General features: G+C 37.4%; 1 protein-coding gene across 1 annotated transcript in view; it reads right to left on the reverse strand.

Annotated features, from left to right (window-relative positions):
* GMDS (GDP-mannose 4,6-dehydratase) overlaps window positions 1-18,915 on the reverse strand; it is a 393,916-nt gene that overhangs the window by 340,184 nt on the left and 34,817 nt on the right. The window contains exon 2 of the mRNA XM_010708463.3: window positions 2,589-2,633. Coding sequence (XP_010706765.2) covers window positions 2,589-2,633 — 45 coding nt within the window. The remainder of the gene's footprint in view (window positions 1-2,588; window positions 2,634-18,915) is intronic.

Here is an 18,915-nt window from a genome sequence, read left to right on the forward strand (position 1 = left end):
TTCACACTGTACTGTATTTCAGAAAGTGAACGTTTACAATTTGATGAATCCAACACCTCGTTAAGTTGGGCCACTTCACTCTCATTCACACTAACTTAAGTTGCGAGAAGACACCAGCAGGAAAAGATGTTAGGGTTTTATTCTGTTACACAGACAGCATGAGCTATTGTTATTTACACAGCAAAAAATTTTTTATTTTCACATAAAACACATTTTATTCCATCTTATGCCTGAAACTTAATACCACATCAGAATGAGATCAGCTTTATGAAAAACATTTTGGCAATGAGGTCTGTAATTACTGCCAAAGAGCTTCATCCATACAACTTAGATAAATCTATAGCATCAACTTCCTTGCATAAAAATCTCTACCGCCCAGCTACACTACAGGTTTATAATATACCTTGTTCTAGCATCCAAACGTTGAGCACTCCATAACTGAGCAAGTTATCTACATTTTTGAAGATCAATGGGGATATTAGACACATTCATAAAAATTGTTTCCTAAAGAATGTATAAATGCAAGTTTTAAAGAACGCAGCTAAAATCCTCCTCAAAGTTATTTACATAATGTTGCAGTTTCTAGGAACACATGGTTTATAGAGAAACACAAAATGGCAGCTCCATAGCTTCTGCAAATAATGTTGGTAATATTTTGGTTACTTAAATGAAACAGCTATTCTGATGAGCAAGCTAAGACTTCAGAAGAATTTGATACTTCAAAACTGTTAAGGAAGGTAACAAGTATTCTACACTGGTTCTAGAAAAATGAGACATTTTGGCCTAAAGCCTGATGAGAGACATCTGATCTCTCAATTACGTGACTTAAGTCACCTTGAAGTTGAAGTCCACACAAAAAAACTGTACACCTCAAAGATGAGAGATCATGCTTGCAAGAGTTTTGTGTCACCTGAATGACTGTGATACCAATGTTTGACAATGAGATATATTAAATGCAATCACCACAAGACTTCAAAATATTTCCAAAAGTAAAGCCAGAGGGTCTCACGCATCCAGCAATAACAAGAAAACACAGAACCCTAGGGTTTTGTTGTTATTGTTGTTTTGTTTTATTTTCTTTTTAAATAAAGCCTTTCCCTCCTTTTTCTGGTACACAGATACAAAAGAAAGTAAGCCTGCCAAATGCTTAATCCATGATAGCAATACTACTGTAAATAATGATGAAAGATGCCATTGAGTGCACTGGACAGGTGAAACAAACTTTGCAACAAGCTAAAACGCATGCAAACTGGTTAATCTAGTTAAGAATGAAAGATCTGTGTTTTTCTCAATAGGACTTGATCTTTAGGTAGACTATAATTAAAAGAAAATAAGCGTAAAGCAAGTGACATTATCATCACTTTTACCCCAGTGTTCAATTATTCAGGAACAGAGGTCCTGAGCTAGGAACACAGTAAAGAACTTCAAATAGATGGAGATTTGAGGAACAGAAAAGAAGAACCCTGTGCAATCTTTCAGCAATGGAAAGGGCCCATGCATTTCTACATGAGACCATAATATTTAACTTTAGCTGCAGCCAGCAGTTCCCAATTTCACTGTGGACTAGGAAACACATACTTTTACCTGTGAGACAGCAAAAGCAACCACAATAACTCTCTTTCCCCAAGTGGAATGGAGAAATCGTAAAATTAATCAGTTTACAACACTGAAAAACCACACCAGTAAGTAGATCACAATCAACAAAATAGTAGAAGGAACGCAGTGAGAAAAAAAAAAAAACGACTAACCATGTGCAAAAGCATGCAAAGTGCAAACCTGATGAGAAGAGACTTCTTACCAAGCTATAAAACAATGTTCTAAAAGAAGTAATAAGCCAGTGTTGCAGAACGAGAGTTAACTTCTACTGAGCCAGGAAATGCACTGTGGAGAGATTTGATCATTCACTTCCTTCCTTTTTCTTCCACTGTCATACCTTCTGGAAGCATCTTTCAAGACTAATACGGTGAACCATCAGACAAATCCACAGTAACGTGATTGTTACATTGGTGGTCCACAGGAAAAAGTGGTAATTTTGCTAAAGTTATGCAGAAAAGGGATCTGATTTTATTTTAAAAAGATAAATAACATATAACAAGTAAAAATATAATTAATCTAGGAGAAGCGAGTGGAAAGTTACACTACAGAAAGCCTGAGGTGGTTTTTTTTGTTTAAAACAAAGAGAGGAAAATACAACGTTTTCATTGAAGTACAACTGCTGAAGAGGGCCTTTTGTCAAGAGTGAAAAAAAGAGATCCTCATTCCTTTCTGTGGTACACTGCATCATAAATTATTCCTTAATTCCTTACAGTTTTGGCTTGCACAGGTTGTTGCTTATCTGAGCTGGCGGGAAACACGCTAAGCAGATATACCCCAAGGAGAAGAGGGAATCCACCAGTGGACATTAGTTGATAAATAGTACAATAAGCTGGCGTGATTACAGGCCATGCTGCACATTCCTCTCTGGAGTTTTGATTTGTTATCTAGGGTTGAGTGGAAAACATACACAGAGAAGGACAGAAGCAAAGGAAGCTAGAGCTGCAGCATCCAAGTGATTCCATCAGCCTGCAGTCAGTCACTGAGTCACTCACCTCATAGCCTTTTTCCAGCAGGAACTCAGCCAAGTACGATCCATCCTGGGAAGAGTAAGATATAGGAAAATGTTAGAAACACAGTGAATGGGCCTGGGAGATTTGGACTGGTTATGGTCCCAAAAAAGGAAGAAAAAATTTTTGCAATTAGTTGACTGGGTAGCAAGTATATGCTTTGACTTCTCCAGATTTATGCACTGACCTAGAATACTATGGATGCTTTTTGGTTAATTTTAGACTAAGACACAGTATATTTTAAGATAACTTGCTTACAAAGGCTGGTTCAGAACTCCTGTCTCCATAATGGAACTTGGGAAGAGATTCAAAAGTATCTAGGGACATCTTTCCAAAATATCTTAACCGCAGTTATTGAATTTGAACTATTTTGGAGATAGGGAAGGAAAAACATTCTAAAAAAGCTAGTGCAAGCTGAGCACACTAACAGGACGAATAGGTTTCTGTAGCACCATGTCTCTTTTGCATCTCTGTTGCACTCACTCCTTCCGCAAGCAATCTAAAGGCAGTAATAATTCCGCCTGTTGATTATTTCAAAAACATCCCTAGCACATCCTATATTTATACTACAGCATACAGGCCATCTTTACAGTTTGTATATCATTGAGGGTTGAGAGGGCTCCTCTTCTCCTCCTTTTAAATCCTTGTCAAGCTCATATTATTAAACTACTACAAAGCAAATACTTCAGAACATATGCTAGTGTGTGTTTTTCTGAAATAAAATGATTTTCCTAACATCACTATTGCCAGGACTACAAATACACTAAGTCAGTATCCTTATAAATTTGTACGTAACAGTGCAAAAGATGGGAGCTCACCCATCTGGATTGAGTGCTAACCAACACAGCAAATAATAATGTAAGACCATTCCAGTGTCAACTGACTTGCTTCAGGAACGCCACAAAAACATGGAACACCACCTTCACTCAAATGCTTAAGCTATATTGCGTGCATTTGTCTTGACGTGATCCTGGCCAGAAACACTAAAGAAAGAAACTGAACACATCTCTTTGGCCTTCTGTTTTAAGCCATGTTTCTAGAGAACTCCTCTCTCACCTTAAATTAAACCAACTTTTCACATCTCAAGACAGCCTGAAGAGAATAACACAGTGAAATAAGAAATTTGAGATGTGCTGGGAGGCCCTAAAGCAGCATGATGGCCAGCAAAGAGTGCTAATCAGACTGATGGCAAAATCATGCCTAAATTTATGCACAGTCGTAGAGGGTACTACCATGTCTTTAAATTTCCAGTATAAAAAAAATTAACACCATTACAGTGCAAATGTTTCATCATCATCCATAGTCTAGATGATCTTGAAGCCATGACTCAGCTTACACATTTTGCCTACTATGTGTACAATATGCAGGTGCTTACCAGTTTTCAGTACCCATAACCAGAACAGTCAGACTAGAAAGCATGACAATCCATGTTTGCCATGGAATCACAGAATAGAACGTGCTTCTGTCCATCACACAGAGCAAGATCCCACTAAGGGGAGAAACTAATATGCAATGGAAACATCAGAGAAATATGGGAGTAAGGGCAGAAGTTTTTCATATAGTTGTCTCTCTCAATAGTAATTCCCTTAGAATTTAGCAGAGGTGGATCAGGAAACTCCACAAAACCTCTTAGTTACACATCCAAGTAAATAAAACAAAATACATGAAAAGGAGGTGAAAGTAGGAAACCTTGAGTGAAAAGGAGATGAAGAAAGACAGGCTGTGACTACTTAGAAAGTTGACGTATAACAGACTTGACTAGGATTGAACCCTGTCAATAAGGTCCTGTTCTTCTCACCCAGGCTGTTGCTCAAACTTTCCAAACACACTGGAACATTTTGAACTAGCAGTGGCATTCGCTTCCTCCCCGCTTCCTTTCCAGGTCCATCAAGTGATAGGGCAGGGCTTCACAATGAGTGGGAAACAGGCAGCAAGTGTGAAAGCTACTGGTTTCTGGCTCTAGCACAGTGCGGCTTATTTACTGCCTGCTAATGGCACACAATGCAGATTCAAGCAGTCCTGCACTATGATACAGTATCACATCTTTCATGTTTACCTTCCTTTTCAGTATAGCAGCTGTCAGTGAGAATGGCAATCAGAACTGCAATTGAAATGTTCAAGAGTTTGCAGCCTGTAAGGATTGCATTGCTCTAATCTTTTCCTAGTAGTATCATCAAACAAAGAATATTAAGCAACCTCTATGAAGTGGTTTAAATCTATATTATGAATGTAAATTCTATTATTAAAGCTACTGATTTCCGTTTAGTACAGACAGAGCTTTCAGGGTTCAGGACTCATTAAACAAGGAAAGGAACATAAAGGGAAGTAGGTATTTAGCAAAAAAGCCCAATTTTTGTTAGTGCTTTTTCCTTCAAGTCACGTGCTGCCAACCACATCCATCCCCATTATGCTTCAAAGTAGGAATGGCCTGCATGAAGTGCATGACTTTGTTTGATCCATACAGTTTGCAGGTTGGCATGTGCACAGGCAGAGTCTTCCCATTCGTAAGCGATGCTTACAGTCATCTTGATATTATTTCCATGAGTGTTTTACCTTAAAGCTACTGGTCCAAATCATGTTTTCTTTAATACTAAAAGAAGTCAATATTCAGAAAAATTTACCCTTCTATCTCCACACAGCGAATGATGTCACTTTGAGTTTCTATCTTACTGTGTAAGGAGTTTAACAGCACAGCCATTTCATTACTGGAAGCTTTTACACTCATATGGGAACTGCTGAATCACATTCTGAACCTCTGATTGATCACCTGAGGCGAGCAATGAGTCAGCCATGGGAGCACAGGTGAAGACAATTCACCTGTGTTGCTGAAAGGGGTGGAGCCTGGCTGCACCTCTCCTAGACTCATTTAAGAGCTGAGTTCCAGTGGGGAAGGATCTCTTCTGGGGATACACTCCACTGGAGTCTTCCATGCAAGCCCAGGTTACGGGTGAGTGTACCTATATTTCTGTTTCCTGCTTTGGTGTAACAATTACATAGCCAAGCTCTCTGATATCCCATAACATCTGTATATTCATTAATTGTACAACAGTATTATCTGAACTATGCAAAACAGCATACCCACATCAACCAGACTCAGTAGCAGCCTAGGTGATTGTAATCAAATGCAATCAACAAGACAGTAGCAAAGCCAGAGCCCAATCTGATCACTGAGATAGCTCTAGGCAATCTTCTCCCCAAACTAAACCACAAAAACAAGTGGAGAAGTCATATGCCAAGCAAATTAGAGTGCCTGGTTATTTTGCTACCTCCACTGTGCAATATGCTGTTTTACTTTAGAAGCATTCTCACATTTCAGAGCTTACATTTGCTAATGTAAAGTACCCAACAACTATTACTGCTGATGTTAGATCAGTAAAACCTCATAAGACTCAAATACATCCCTTTCCAGCTAAATCATCCATTGCAAAGAAAGAAAGTAGGTTATGAAATGCTGCTAAGCAGGATTATAATGAAAACTGACAGAGATATTCCAAACCATCTTGAACAGTCAACACGTCTTAACAACAGTGCCTCAGTTGAAATGGTTCCTCATAACACACTGACATACCACTGCTTGAAGAATCACTTCACCATCCTCAGCCAATGTAGACTGAAAGCATATGCAAAGAATGATGCTTAGTTGTCTTCCACTACACAGCAGTAAATTTCCAACTGCAGCTGTCTTACATGTCTGTAAAATTCCCAGACAAAAGAAAATAGTCACATAAACTAGAGAGAACCATAGGATGCAATATTTTATTCTTAATACAGTAGTTAATGTCAAGAATTTCAATGAAGTTTGATATGCTGTCAAAGAAAACCTTTTTCCAACAGAGCCAAGAAATTGAGACATAAAAGAGTTAGAGTCTTGACACAAACGTCTAGAATAAAAAGTATTATGTTTAACTTGATCTATGAGCAGAGAACAGGATCATTTATACAGAAAGGAAAACTGGAAATCAGCGGAATTAAATAGCCTGTTTGACAATCCAAGTCTCCTTTATCTTGTGCTGTTCTGTTCTGGGAAATTTCATTTGCACAAGTAGGGTAATTTCAAATTTTTTTTTTTATATTAGCACATTTAAGGTAAGGCCATATATGAGCAACCCCAAGTGCACAGTATCATCCTCCTCTTCCTTTGAGACAACCAGTTCTGATATCCTCCCACACTGCTACTGGACACCAGAACTAAATTACACATCCTACCTGAACATTAGTAATCTAGAGAAGAGGAATCCTCCTTTCCTACAGCTCCTTTCTGCTGAAGAAAGAGGAACAGAAGAAAGTATCACATGGATGAACAAACAGGAAAAGACAGACTAGGAGTAAACTGAATACAGTTCTTATTAGAATTCCTCAAATTCTGTGGGAAAGTACACTGAATTTCTTTTTTCAGAAGGAAAGAGTCAAAAACCTGATAGAAACTATGCAATGTATTATAACCATAACACAGTGAAGAAAAGTCTCTCAGAAGAGCATAGGAGAAAAGTGTAAACAGTTCAGAAACATCACCAAAGCAGTGTGGTCAAAGCGATATCACTCATAAACTTGCAATTTTAAGACAAAGCCATGCAAAACATCGCAATCTTGCTGCAAGATGCCTAAAGAAACCATCCACCAACAGCTCTCTACTTTTCTGACACACACATCCTGGTACCACCCAGAACTCCCAAACCTGGCTCCAACCCACACGAGGCACAGCCAAAAAACATCACCTGACAGTAAGAGTGACCACTGCATCTTCCTCTTGTGTCTTCCCATCTGCAAATATAGTGCCAATAAAGCCTGAGAACATTAAACAACTGCAGTCAGATGCAGTATTTGAGGGAGGTTTAGGTTTTTTGAGGGAAGATATTTTCAAGCTGGATACGTAGGATGAACATCTGTCCTTTTGCCATATGCTTGTAGTTCTGCTCTGAATTTTTATGCAGCTCCTACACGTAATGGATACAGTTTTCAGACATCATTATTCCTTTGGAAAAAAGTACCATAATTTTCCACATAAACAAGAGACTGAAGTTGGCTCTGTTTATAAAATGCAAAATTGAGAAAACTATTCCCATAGCCTCAGGAATAACAGTATAAAGGTGAGCTTATGGTATTTCAAAATATAGATGGAGTAAATTATCAACGTCATTCATGAGTCTTAAACTGTGTTTGAACTGCAAGCTGTAGCTGTGTTCTGAAGTCAAATTTGGGTAGGGTTCCATTAGCGTGTTTGGGGGAAGTAGTAGTGAATGGATATGCATCTCTTCTGTATGCATGTTTTTAATTTCTGCAATAAAGGGATCTGTAATAACACCACCACCAATGCGCTGTCACAATTTTCCTTTATCCTGGTTTAAAAGTTTAATATGCACTTTTGACTAAAAAAAAAAAAACAAAAAACAAAAACCACAAACAGAACGGGTTCCACTAGTATCACTTCACAATAAGTAGTTGCTTCATCAAACTATAAAACCTTTGCATAACTATAGGCTATTTCAGTCTTAAGTTGGACTGCGGTGGCAGATCCTTTGGAGCAAGAAGCATACACCACTCTGAAGCTACAGCTAAATGATTTTAATAACAGCTACTAATTTTATTTTATTTTTTTTAATAGCATGACATTAGCCTTCTTCCAAAAAAAGAAATCTGAAAGAGTAATACCACGTGCTGTTATTTCTGCTGAAAAATGCATACTTCTAATCATTTTCAATGATTTATGGGGGAAACAGGTATTTTGTGCAGCTACTATAAACAGAACACTGCTGCACTTTGTCTCAAGTCTTCAAGGCAGTATTTGAGGCAAAGCATTACAGTGTGCATACAAAAAAAAAAAGCCATACTGAAAAAAGGAAGAATTATGAACTCTGAAGTTCTTAACTGATTTATTAAAGCTGCCACCCTACAAATGCAGTAGTTTTTTTTGCTATACAGATTTGTATTCTGGCCAAAGTAAGAACAGGAAAACAAGTATGCTTTTGTTCTTGTAGTCCAAAGGAACAGTCAAAAGGCAATAAGTGTTAGAAAATTGTTTTAAAACATTCCTCACAACTGAAGTTCTTTTTGCAGTGCATTAAATGCAGTACTGGAGTAAGAGAGTTATTAGCAACAACAGAAGTGCTTAATGACATTCCTCTGCCCTTTTTCACTTACGAGTCATTTAAAAGGAAAGTAAGTAGCTTGGAAAAGTGAATCACTGTGTTATTTCCACATCTGAGCTCCTGCCTTCACACAACTATTCCACTGGTAAGCTATTAAGTTATATTAAGAACTGTAACTGCAGTTACATATAGCAGCAAAAGGTGGTTCATTCTTTCTTCCTTCCTCCCTCCACAGTTATCTTTACATAAAACAGTGCAACTCACATCAATATTTATGGCTATTTTACCATGAATATGAGCACAGACATTGCCTGAAAGAATTACTGCCCTATTTTAAAGTCAGTATGAGTAGAGTAAGTTTGTGTAATTAGAATTGCCCTTCACAGTTAGGAGAAGCAGCTGGTTAGAAGTTTTGGCTTAAAATTAAGCTAACAGAGAGGTAGAAAAGTGCAGTACTGCTTTTTTCATGTTGATAGTCTCAATAAAATCAGATTATACTCTACAATATCAAATAGCTTGCAGCTGGCATACAAAAATCAGTGTAAAATCACACCAAACCAATAACACTTTTTTTTGTGATTGCAAGAACCTGTGACACCTGATATCTTATTTCTAAATATTCACCATAGATTTCCCAGTGAAGACAGTTGAGTGCTTGACAGGTTTATTTACCTAAAAAATTCATGCTCCTAAAGCTCTCAACTATTCAAGTAGTCAAAACTATCTACTAGCTTTAAAATATGCTTCAAAGAATTTTTTATTTTATTAAAAAGGAAAAGTGTTAGTAAGAAGGCTTTTAAAGAAGCTTTTCCTGAACGCATGCATTAAGCCATTCCACATTACATCTTCAGATATGAATGTGTGCAGTATACTAATGAAATAAACCAGTTATGAGCTCTAAATTTGAGAGAAATCTAGTCACACTTTTCTCTCTTACTAGTGATGCCTCAGGGAGTAGAAGAATGTGTCCAGTAACTGCATAAACATGGAAACAAATCATATGGACAACAATCTACAAGAAAATAACAACCTCTACTTTGTGTTTGCAACAGGGAAACCTGCAACAGCTTTAACAGCCACAAGATGGTTATTTCGGCCATTCTTATTTCCTCCTGCTTTCAAATAACTGTGGGTATCAGATAGTCTTTTACCATTCCAAAACAGTAGCAGCATTTCCAAGTAGCAGGAGACATGAGCTTTCCATCCATGCCCATCCTCTCGCACTCGGACTAATCCATCAGCTCATTACATGACTAACTGCTGCAGCTGACTCAGGGAAGCCTCCCAGTCTGCAACAAATGCTAACTGTAAACCAGGACACAACACTACTCAGTGGAAACCCAAACAAGCAGACCTGTTCTCTTTGTGCAGAGCAAATAAAACAGTCAACACAGAACTAAGTTGGGCAGGTTTTCAGAAGAACAAAGTTGGCCTCCCATTTCAAAAAAAAAAAAAAAGGCCAAGATTTGTTGCTGTAGCAAAAAAGTAATCCGTAAAGCCTTGAAAGTTTTGGAAGAAATACAGTGCCCGTTATGTTCAAAGCAGATGAGTAGTTTTGTCAAGTGATATAAGGAGGAAAAGGTGAAATCTCCAATCATGATCTTAATACGCCATATTTACCAACACTGAAATGAATGCAAAAGCAGCTAACATTACTATTATTGCAACTGGAGAGGAGGCCATCTGTACCTACATGCACAGCTCAACACACAATATCAAAAGAATCTTATTTCTAGACAGGATTGCTTACTCTCCCCCCACAGCCTAATACAGCACTTTCACCACTGTATCATCCTTCTGTGCTGATAATCCAGTAAGCCAACAGCACCTGAGCTTACATTACTTCAAATTTAGCCTAAGATATTTTCTTTTTATTCCCTACAAAATGATTATTTTTTCAGAAAAACAAAATAAATTTCGTGCTTGTATCTTGTTTGTATGAGACGAAAACTTAATGAGGTGTAGATGTACATACATTTGGAAAAAGGTTTCATATTCATTGTTCTGTACTCAAGAACTTTAAATACAAACAAAGCAATTAAACCTCAAATATGATTTACTTAAACAATAAAAGGAAAGCATGTTTCAATTGCAATTGAGAAGCAATACACATTAAGCTAACTTCAACTTTCTTCAGTGTTTGCACAGTCAGAAATTTGGAAATGCAATCTGGAATGCTCAGCTAGTATTCCTGAGCTTTAACAGTTCTCAGTCTTGCAATATTTGCTTGGATTGAGTGCAGGCAATCATCTTGCATAGCACACTAAATGAGTAAAACAGCATAGTCAAGGATGGTATCAGTACAGCAATAACATACTCTGAAAGTCATAGGAACAGCCATTCTGTTTCCTGGAACAAAACGCCTTGTGTTACAATTGATCATCCACTCAACCTTCTTCCAATCACCACAAAGGAAGCTCAGTTTTTAAATGGGCTGGCATCCACTCAACTACAGCTACATTTTCAACAATTCTGCTTGTTTATGCAATTCCCATCATTTCAAGATTCTCACTTTTTCAAATTTTGAGCGATAAAGGTCTTTAGAAGGTCATTCCCAACACTAAGGAGATCTTTATGAATATTCTGAGTGCCCTACAGACTTTTTTTTCCCTAGAAATCTGGGCTGCTCAGATTTCTTGTTCTAACAAGAATGGATACAGGAAGAATTTAAAATCCTTACATCCGCCATGTCAACAACTCAAAATGATTAAACTTCCATACCTTCACAATGGGGAGAGCATTTTAAATAACTCACTTTACAGGATTATTACTGTCGATTTCTCTCCACACAATAGAAGAGTTCTTAGAAAGTTGCTCTTTAATCTCCTCTCTACACACATTTTTGTTACCCAAAACAGAGACACGCTAAGAACACATGTTGCCCCAAAAGTAATACCTCCTATTTATTTCCACATAAACTGCAACAGATTCAAAGAGCACACGAACACTATTCGAGTACATTCTCACCTACAAAACAGCATTTTTCAATGTAGTCACCGCCACTAGCTATGCATTTTCACCAGCGATGAACAATAGCCTATGTGCTACACTGATAATTATACAGTTCTACTAAAAACTTGTCTCTCACATCACCACTGCTGAAATGCACCACCCACTTCCTCATGTGCTCACATCCACAGTTCTCCCTCTATAAACATTCACCAAGCATCAATGAATGCTTTTTTTTTTTCCCACATGCAATAATCCAATGACACTGTGCAACATACGCACTTCCATGTCAGACAACCCTCTCTCAGTCTGCCCCTCTGCTGCCCTGTCACGTAACAATAAAAAGTAACAGAACATTGGGAAGGTTCAGCATCTACTGCCATACCACCAACATCTGCCTCTGACACTGTGGGCCAACATCATAAAATAGGAGGCATTATGTCTGGAGCAACCGTTGTATTTTGAGCCTTAAATTCATAGAGCTATGCTTTAGTTCAATGACAAAAACACGCATAGAAATGATAGGGATCTTAAGACGGCTCGCTCTTCCTGGGCCTTCCAAAAGATGGTCCTCACAAAACCTTGTGAAATAATTAGTCAAGTCAAAGGAACACAGTCTACAAATCAAACAGAATGCTTTTAGACACTTTTTTCAAAGACAACACTCAATGAAAATCCATGTATCACCAAACATTTTTACTACACTCAAAAGCAGCTTCATTTTGTCAGATATTTTTCAGCAAAAGGCTAGATATGGTCTTCTGAGGTTTTCTTTTTCACGTAGTCTAGGATTTTTTTCTGCCCCACAAAATACAAAATATTGTAAATAAATGAAATACATAACCACAGTAAATCTTACTCTACTGTGTAAGTTACCATTGAATAGAACTACTAACTCAGGCAGTGCAACCTTCTTCTGTAATCACTGACAGCTCAAAATGAATGTCTAACTCTACGGTAAAAACAGCAATAGCAAAAGCATTTACTAAAATTTGATTGAAATTGGACATTAGGTCTGGCACTTCTATTCCACAAAGCTACGTGTATTAACTTCAATCAAGTGCTCATAGATACCACATGAACCAAGCTTCCTAGTGGCAAGAAGCCAAGCAGGATAAGAATTATCTAGGTGATAGACCGCAAAGGGATGCAGTGTTTTTTCAGAGAGGGTTGGCAAAGGTCATCCTTATATTTACAGATACTGTACAATGCTTGTGTACCCAGCTTCACAGTTTCCCCTTGTCAACTTAGAAAGGGAAAAAAACCACAGTTCCATTAACTGCCAAGGCCCTTGTCTAAGGGGAACTAGAAAAGGAAAGTGAGCAATCATGTTTGTTTATCCTATCTGTCAGGAACAGGATTTGGAATAGGCAACTACTACAGCACTGCCAACGAAATACCTATTCCTTCAATTCATAAAATATCGAGTCACCTACAGTCCGAGTTAGCAAATCACCCCTTGTATCAGGCTTCAAGCGGTTATCAAAAATTCTTCTAGCTAGCTAGTCCACAGTTCCTTCACAAACAGCCTACTTATCACAAGTAGGGCAAAACTATAATCAAGGTAAAGTTACCCTATAGTCTAAGCATTTCCACATCCATTTTATTCCAATAAATTATGCAATTTTGCATAGATCTCTAAAAACAGAGGAACTATTTAAACTTTCACAAAGAAGTCTTTTAGAAACATCAAAACAAATTACTTTAAAAACCTCGTCACAAGCATTTCTTCAACTTCTTTCATTTGCTGCTCCACCAAAACCTGAGACTAGTTAAATTTAACTGACTTTACAAACTGTGGAGAAACTGAGTACACAGTACACATTTTAGTCATTTTTGTCTGCATTCACAGTAATTTCCTCTAATCTCAAGGTTTCTTAGCAGTTCATTTGAATCACTTTGTGCCCTAGAAACTACAGGAAATACTACGGAATCCTCCCTGTCTAACTTTGCAAGCTGTTCTGTCACATTTATTCCTAGCTGAGTTAACAACAGTATATCAAACCAAACACCATCGTTTCACAATATTACCAGCTCACAGTTCAGAAAAATTCTTTAGTTTAATTGCCAAGTTATGGAGGATATATTTTAACTGAACAAACATATCCACTTACAAAAAGTCAAATATGAAGAAAACGTTATCTAGTTTTTATTACAAGCTTTATTTTGTTAAGAAACTTAAAGTTTCCATATTCAGGAGAAGAGATCTTTAATGGTTTTGTCAAAAATCAAGTGTAAAGGAGAAAGCAAAGTGCAAGAGTGCCTCCTTTACCAAAACGTGAAAAACTGAAAATAGCTCAATCCTTCTAGAAAATGCTGATCCTGTGACTTCACACCAGCAGGTATTTTGGAAGAAGTTACATGATTTATCTCTGAAAGAAACCTACAACAAACTGCTTTCAGATAATGGTCAAATCAGTCTTCAGAATCTAAAGCATCACACCTAACTCCTTTTCCTGCCTCTTTCAGAGGCTGATCTCACTGCCTCATTCATTCATTCTCTCAGAGTTGTGATCAGTACTGCAGACATCTATGAGATCTGTGTATTGCTTACTCCAAAATTATTGGGAGAGGACTAGCAAATGCTAAGCTCATTGGTCTCCTGCTGACATGTAGGAAAGATGAAACTGGAACAACTTTAACAAGAACAGGAATCTCTTCACATAGGGAATATTTAGTATTCCAACAATTACTGCCACATTTTCATTCTGTTCTGGTACCCTCCCTAGAAAAGTATTTTGTATGAGATTTTAGATACTTATTTGTGCTTAATGCATTTCATAGCATACCAGGATGCCAAGCTGTATTTTTCTCAGTATTCCCACGCATACATGCAGTATATTAAAGAGACCTGCACCTAGAGAGTAGAAAGCATTTCATGCTATTTTGTAAGAGTTTCTTTAACACAAAACATTGTGTATTTACACAAAAACTAGTAGCTAGCCATAGCAATAGCTTCTCACATGGCACCAGGAATCACTTGTGCACAAACATTTCACACATAGGATCAAACACTTCTAACTTACTCTCCATACACTTTTCATTCACAGACACAGAAACAAGTGGAAGTACTCCTCTCTGGAACAGCCCATACCCTCAGCAGTTCAATTGGCTCATTATTGATTCATTAATGCAGAATCCAAGTCATTTCATAGTCCTATGTTGATTCCTTCCTCTTTCATCAAATCTAGGGATTCTTAAGAAATGATTTCATTTACGTTTAACTATTCTGACAGGAGTTGGAGAGACATTAACTACATCAAAACTCAACGGTCATAATGACCTTCTGTAGAACGTGATCAGGAATGAAGAAGGAACAAAGGACTACCAGTCACAGGTGTCCACAGGAGAAAAAAGAGCATCTCCTGCACTCCATTTCACTATGTTCTCTATCTCCAAGTATTCATGCCCTCCCAAAAAAGTCTTAACCAGCAAGGTTAATTTCTTTGCAAATACCCAAGACTATTTACAGTCTTGAGGAAAGTATCCTACAGAGATATTAAGATATTAAAAGGAATCCTCATTTTTTTTCTCCAACAGATAGCATGGCTGAGTAAAACAAATTACTCCTGCTGATGTCATGCCGTTAAAATTCAATTACACAGTCTTCTCAACAGATTTTGTGTCATTCTGCAGAAAAGAACTAACGCTCTCAAGATGCTGTCATAACAAGAGGCAAAGACCTAATTAGGTCCTTTTTTTAGTACAAAACACACAAAGAGCAATCCTACGTGCCTTGACTTTTGCCTCTGGCATCACTTGAATTCCTCCAAGCAACTGGATTTTGATTTTAAGTAACATTTTATTTCCCACCTCCAAGTGTAAAAGGAATATTAAGCATGAGTTTGCTATAGTATTCAAGGGTATTTCATAACTAGTGTATGCAAACAGTCCAGAAAGCATAGCAGGAAAAGTTATTACCACTTATATGCAAGCGCATGTCTCAGAAGAAACAGGCAACAATACCCTGCTAAGGAAGGGATGGAATATATTATTTTTTGACTGAAATTCAGGGGAAAAAGGCCCCATAGGAAAATGAAAAGGCTACAAAAGGTAGTATACCACTCATCAGTCTCTATGGGACATGGCTCACTCAGACTGTTAAGCTAGCTGACCCTTGACAGTGTTTTATGTGAGGACTTTTAATTAATTCACAGGTCTGATTATTTTACTGACAGTAGTAATATTTTATAGATAGAGCATGAGAAGACAGACAGACCTATGAGTAACCTAGGCAGAGAGCAGCACTAAATCAACTGAAAGGCTCTGAAAGAAACCCTTCAGCTTCCCTGTCAGCAGTCATTGAGTACATTGTAGAACAGTTGGCAAGATGTTCAATTGCATCTCATCGCTTCTTTCTTTGGCTTTCTCTTTATAAGAAATATTTCCTCCTGATATCACCAGATGCACAGTAACTAGGCTAAAAAAAAAACTAAGCTTGCTCTCTAATACAATCCTCCCACATCTTTTTCCCATCTGGAGTTCAAGCCTATGCAGGAATATTGCAACATTGGCTTTTCATCATTATTTCTTAAGAAAAGCTTTTTTTTTTGCTCTAAAACAAACAAAAAAAAAAACAAAGAACAAAAAACCCACAATTTAATATTTTCCTTGTAGCATGTGTGTGCCACTGAACAGTACATTTCTTATGTATAGAATGAGGCCTTTGAGTTTTTTTATTTTGCACAAAAATGCTACAAGTTACTAGAAAAAGAATACAGAAGTTCAAGTTCCCTAGATGCTAAATTGGAATGCCTTATTCTTAGAACTTTTCTAATTCCCTAAGCTTCAAAGAATCTTTTCTATTTTCCACAGTAAGTTGAGTAATATAGTGAATTATGGGAAAAAAATTGTAGTATAATACTATTCCACTTTCTTTTGTATATTCTCTACAATATGTACTTTACAGGAAAAAAACAGCAAGAGTTTATAATGCCTGCTAAATGAATGCTAGTTTCCTTTGGAAAAAAAATAAAAACACTACCTTAAATTGCCATCAAAATTTCTAGAAACTGAGAGCCATGGAACTTATTTACACAGATTTCCAGAAAGGAAGACTATATAGACCAGTCACTTCTACCACTCTGGGAAACAAATCCCAGGTGCTTTAATTCAATTACTCTTCCCAAAGCTGCTATATGAAGGGTAGAAAATAACTCTAGAAACCTTTGGGATTATCAAGGTCTACAATCATATCCATGCTTTTTACTGATCTGTGAGCTGTAGATTCACAAATCTCATCTCTATCATCGCAAATTCTTTGAGTAAAATAACTACAACAAGCACATTTGCAATATTTACTGCAGCTACAGTATTTTCATACTCCAGTTGCTTGACGCAGGAGGTTCGTGCACGTATCAAACAGCCAACGAGTAACATATTCATTTCAATGATGTAACTAAATGCAAGTATTTTAACCTTACACAAACAATAACAGTTAAAGTTAGCTACAGTATTCCAAATTGGTACAAGTCAGTGAGTTGTCTGAAGCCTTTACATTCATGAAAAACACAAACTGAGAAGAAACTAATGAAGGGGAAAAAACATTTTTTAAGATCAAACACCAATTTCTCAAAGCTCTACAGCAATATAAGCTAATATCAGCACATTACTTCATAAATACTTCCCTAAAAACATTTCAGTCTAGGATAATTAATCTGTCTATTGATTTCTTGCTGAAAGTGAAAAAAATTCCCTCAAACTACAGGGAAAGTCTTTAGAAGGCAGACCAACAACTAAGATCAAAACTTTGTCACAGCAAGTTCATATTCCAAGCAGAGCAAGTTATTTCTGATAAAGTAATCTAATCTTTCCTTCATATTTCAAAGGAAAAGACAACTCAAGCACTGTTCAATCGATCAGTACCATCTTAGGCTGAATCATATATATTGATGTAGGTGTCCACATCTAATATAATCTAGAATTCAAGTCCCAACATAATCTCTTGCACCTTGCAGCTGAATGGTAGAGAGCAGCCTTGGATATTCCATCTTGAAGTTTCAGTGATGGAATTGCACATCACAGCTGAACAGATCTGTAACAGAGGCTGCAAATGTTTTCCTGCAATACGTTCATCAAGACATGAGAAGTGGTAAATCAAACGTAAAACGTGAACTGATTCGACAAAAGACTATCTCACACACCACAATAAGTAATACGGAATTTAGAACCACTGTCAGTTCAGGCTCCTAGAACACTTCCCAGATAATGCACTGCATTAAATATAGGTGATCTTCATTTAAAAGATGACGTAAAGGCCACATCACACCACCCTAAAACAAGAAAAACTTGCTTCAAGATCCCACCTTAACAAATCATCCCATGTACTGTTTTGCACTTCTACTTTTATACTCAAGATTAATGTAATCAGTCAGCTATATCTTCCCTCACCTCATATGAGAAGCACGAGGGTTTTAAAAATGATTTTATTACTATTATTTCCTATGTGGTAGAGCAGGGGCTGGAAAAGGCATCGCTCCAGTCCAGAAACAGCAGCTCTTTGCTGATGTGTCCCCAGAGCAGAAACTATCTGGCTACAGCTTGATGTGACACCTTCAGTTTTGGTTCAACAGAACGCTTTCAATCATCATTTGAGATCACAGAAAACTAGTGCGCAAGTCAAAATTTAACTATAAAGTAATACTTTAATAAAAAATAATTTCAAAACAGTGACATCAGCTAAGCTACTCTTTTGTAGACATCCTACACCTGCAAATACAAAACACACAACAGATGTTGGAGAAAAGACCAGCTATTTCCCCTTCTTTCCCACACACTGAAAAATCACATTTGCACAGGAAAACAAATACTGTCACTGCTGGAAGGTGATTACACTCTTATACCTTTTGAACACATTTGGTTCTGCTGACATGCATGTAAATATCAAGAAATCAAAACGCATATAACAGAACACGTCAAAGCTTTGATGCTGTTCTGCTCCAGTTACAGTATGACACAGGAAAAGTGGAGGAGCTAAGAAACTCTAACCTGGTGCAAAACCTTTTCACTAGTTTGGCAATTGATCAAGGAAATCAAAATACTGGACTGGTTCCAAAGAGAACTGAACTTCCACATTTTGTAGCTGACAGTAATTAAATGTTGGGTGGATGTCCTGTGTTAGAAAACAGACAAGGAGCCCACAGCTCCTTCTGGACATTCCTCATAAACAACTCCCACAGTAGTTAAAGAAGCCTCTTATTTCCTCAATTCCAACAGAAGACTGGGCAGCATTTCAACCTACCTGAACCCAGACTGACAGCAGAGACGGGTCTCAGCAT

The sequence above is a fragment of the Meleagris gallopavo genome, chromosome 3 (genome assembly GCF_000146605.3).
Source record: "Meleagris gallopavo isolate NT-WF06-2002-E0010 breed Aviagen turkey brand Nicholas breeding stock chromosome 3, Turkey_5.1, whole genome shotgun sequence".
NCBI lineage: Eukaryota > Metazoa > Chordata > Aves > Galliformes > Phasianidae > Meleagris > Meleagris gallopavo.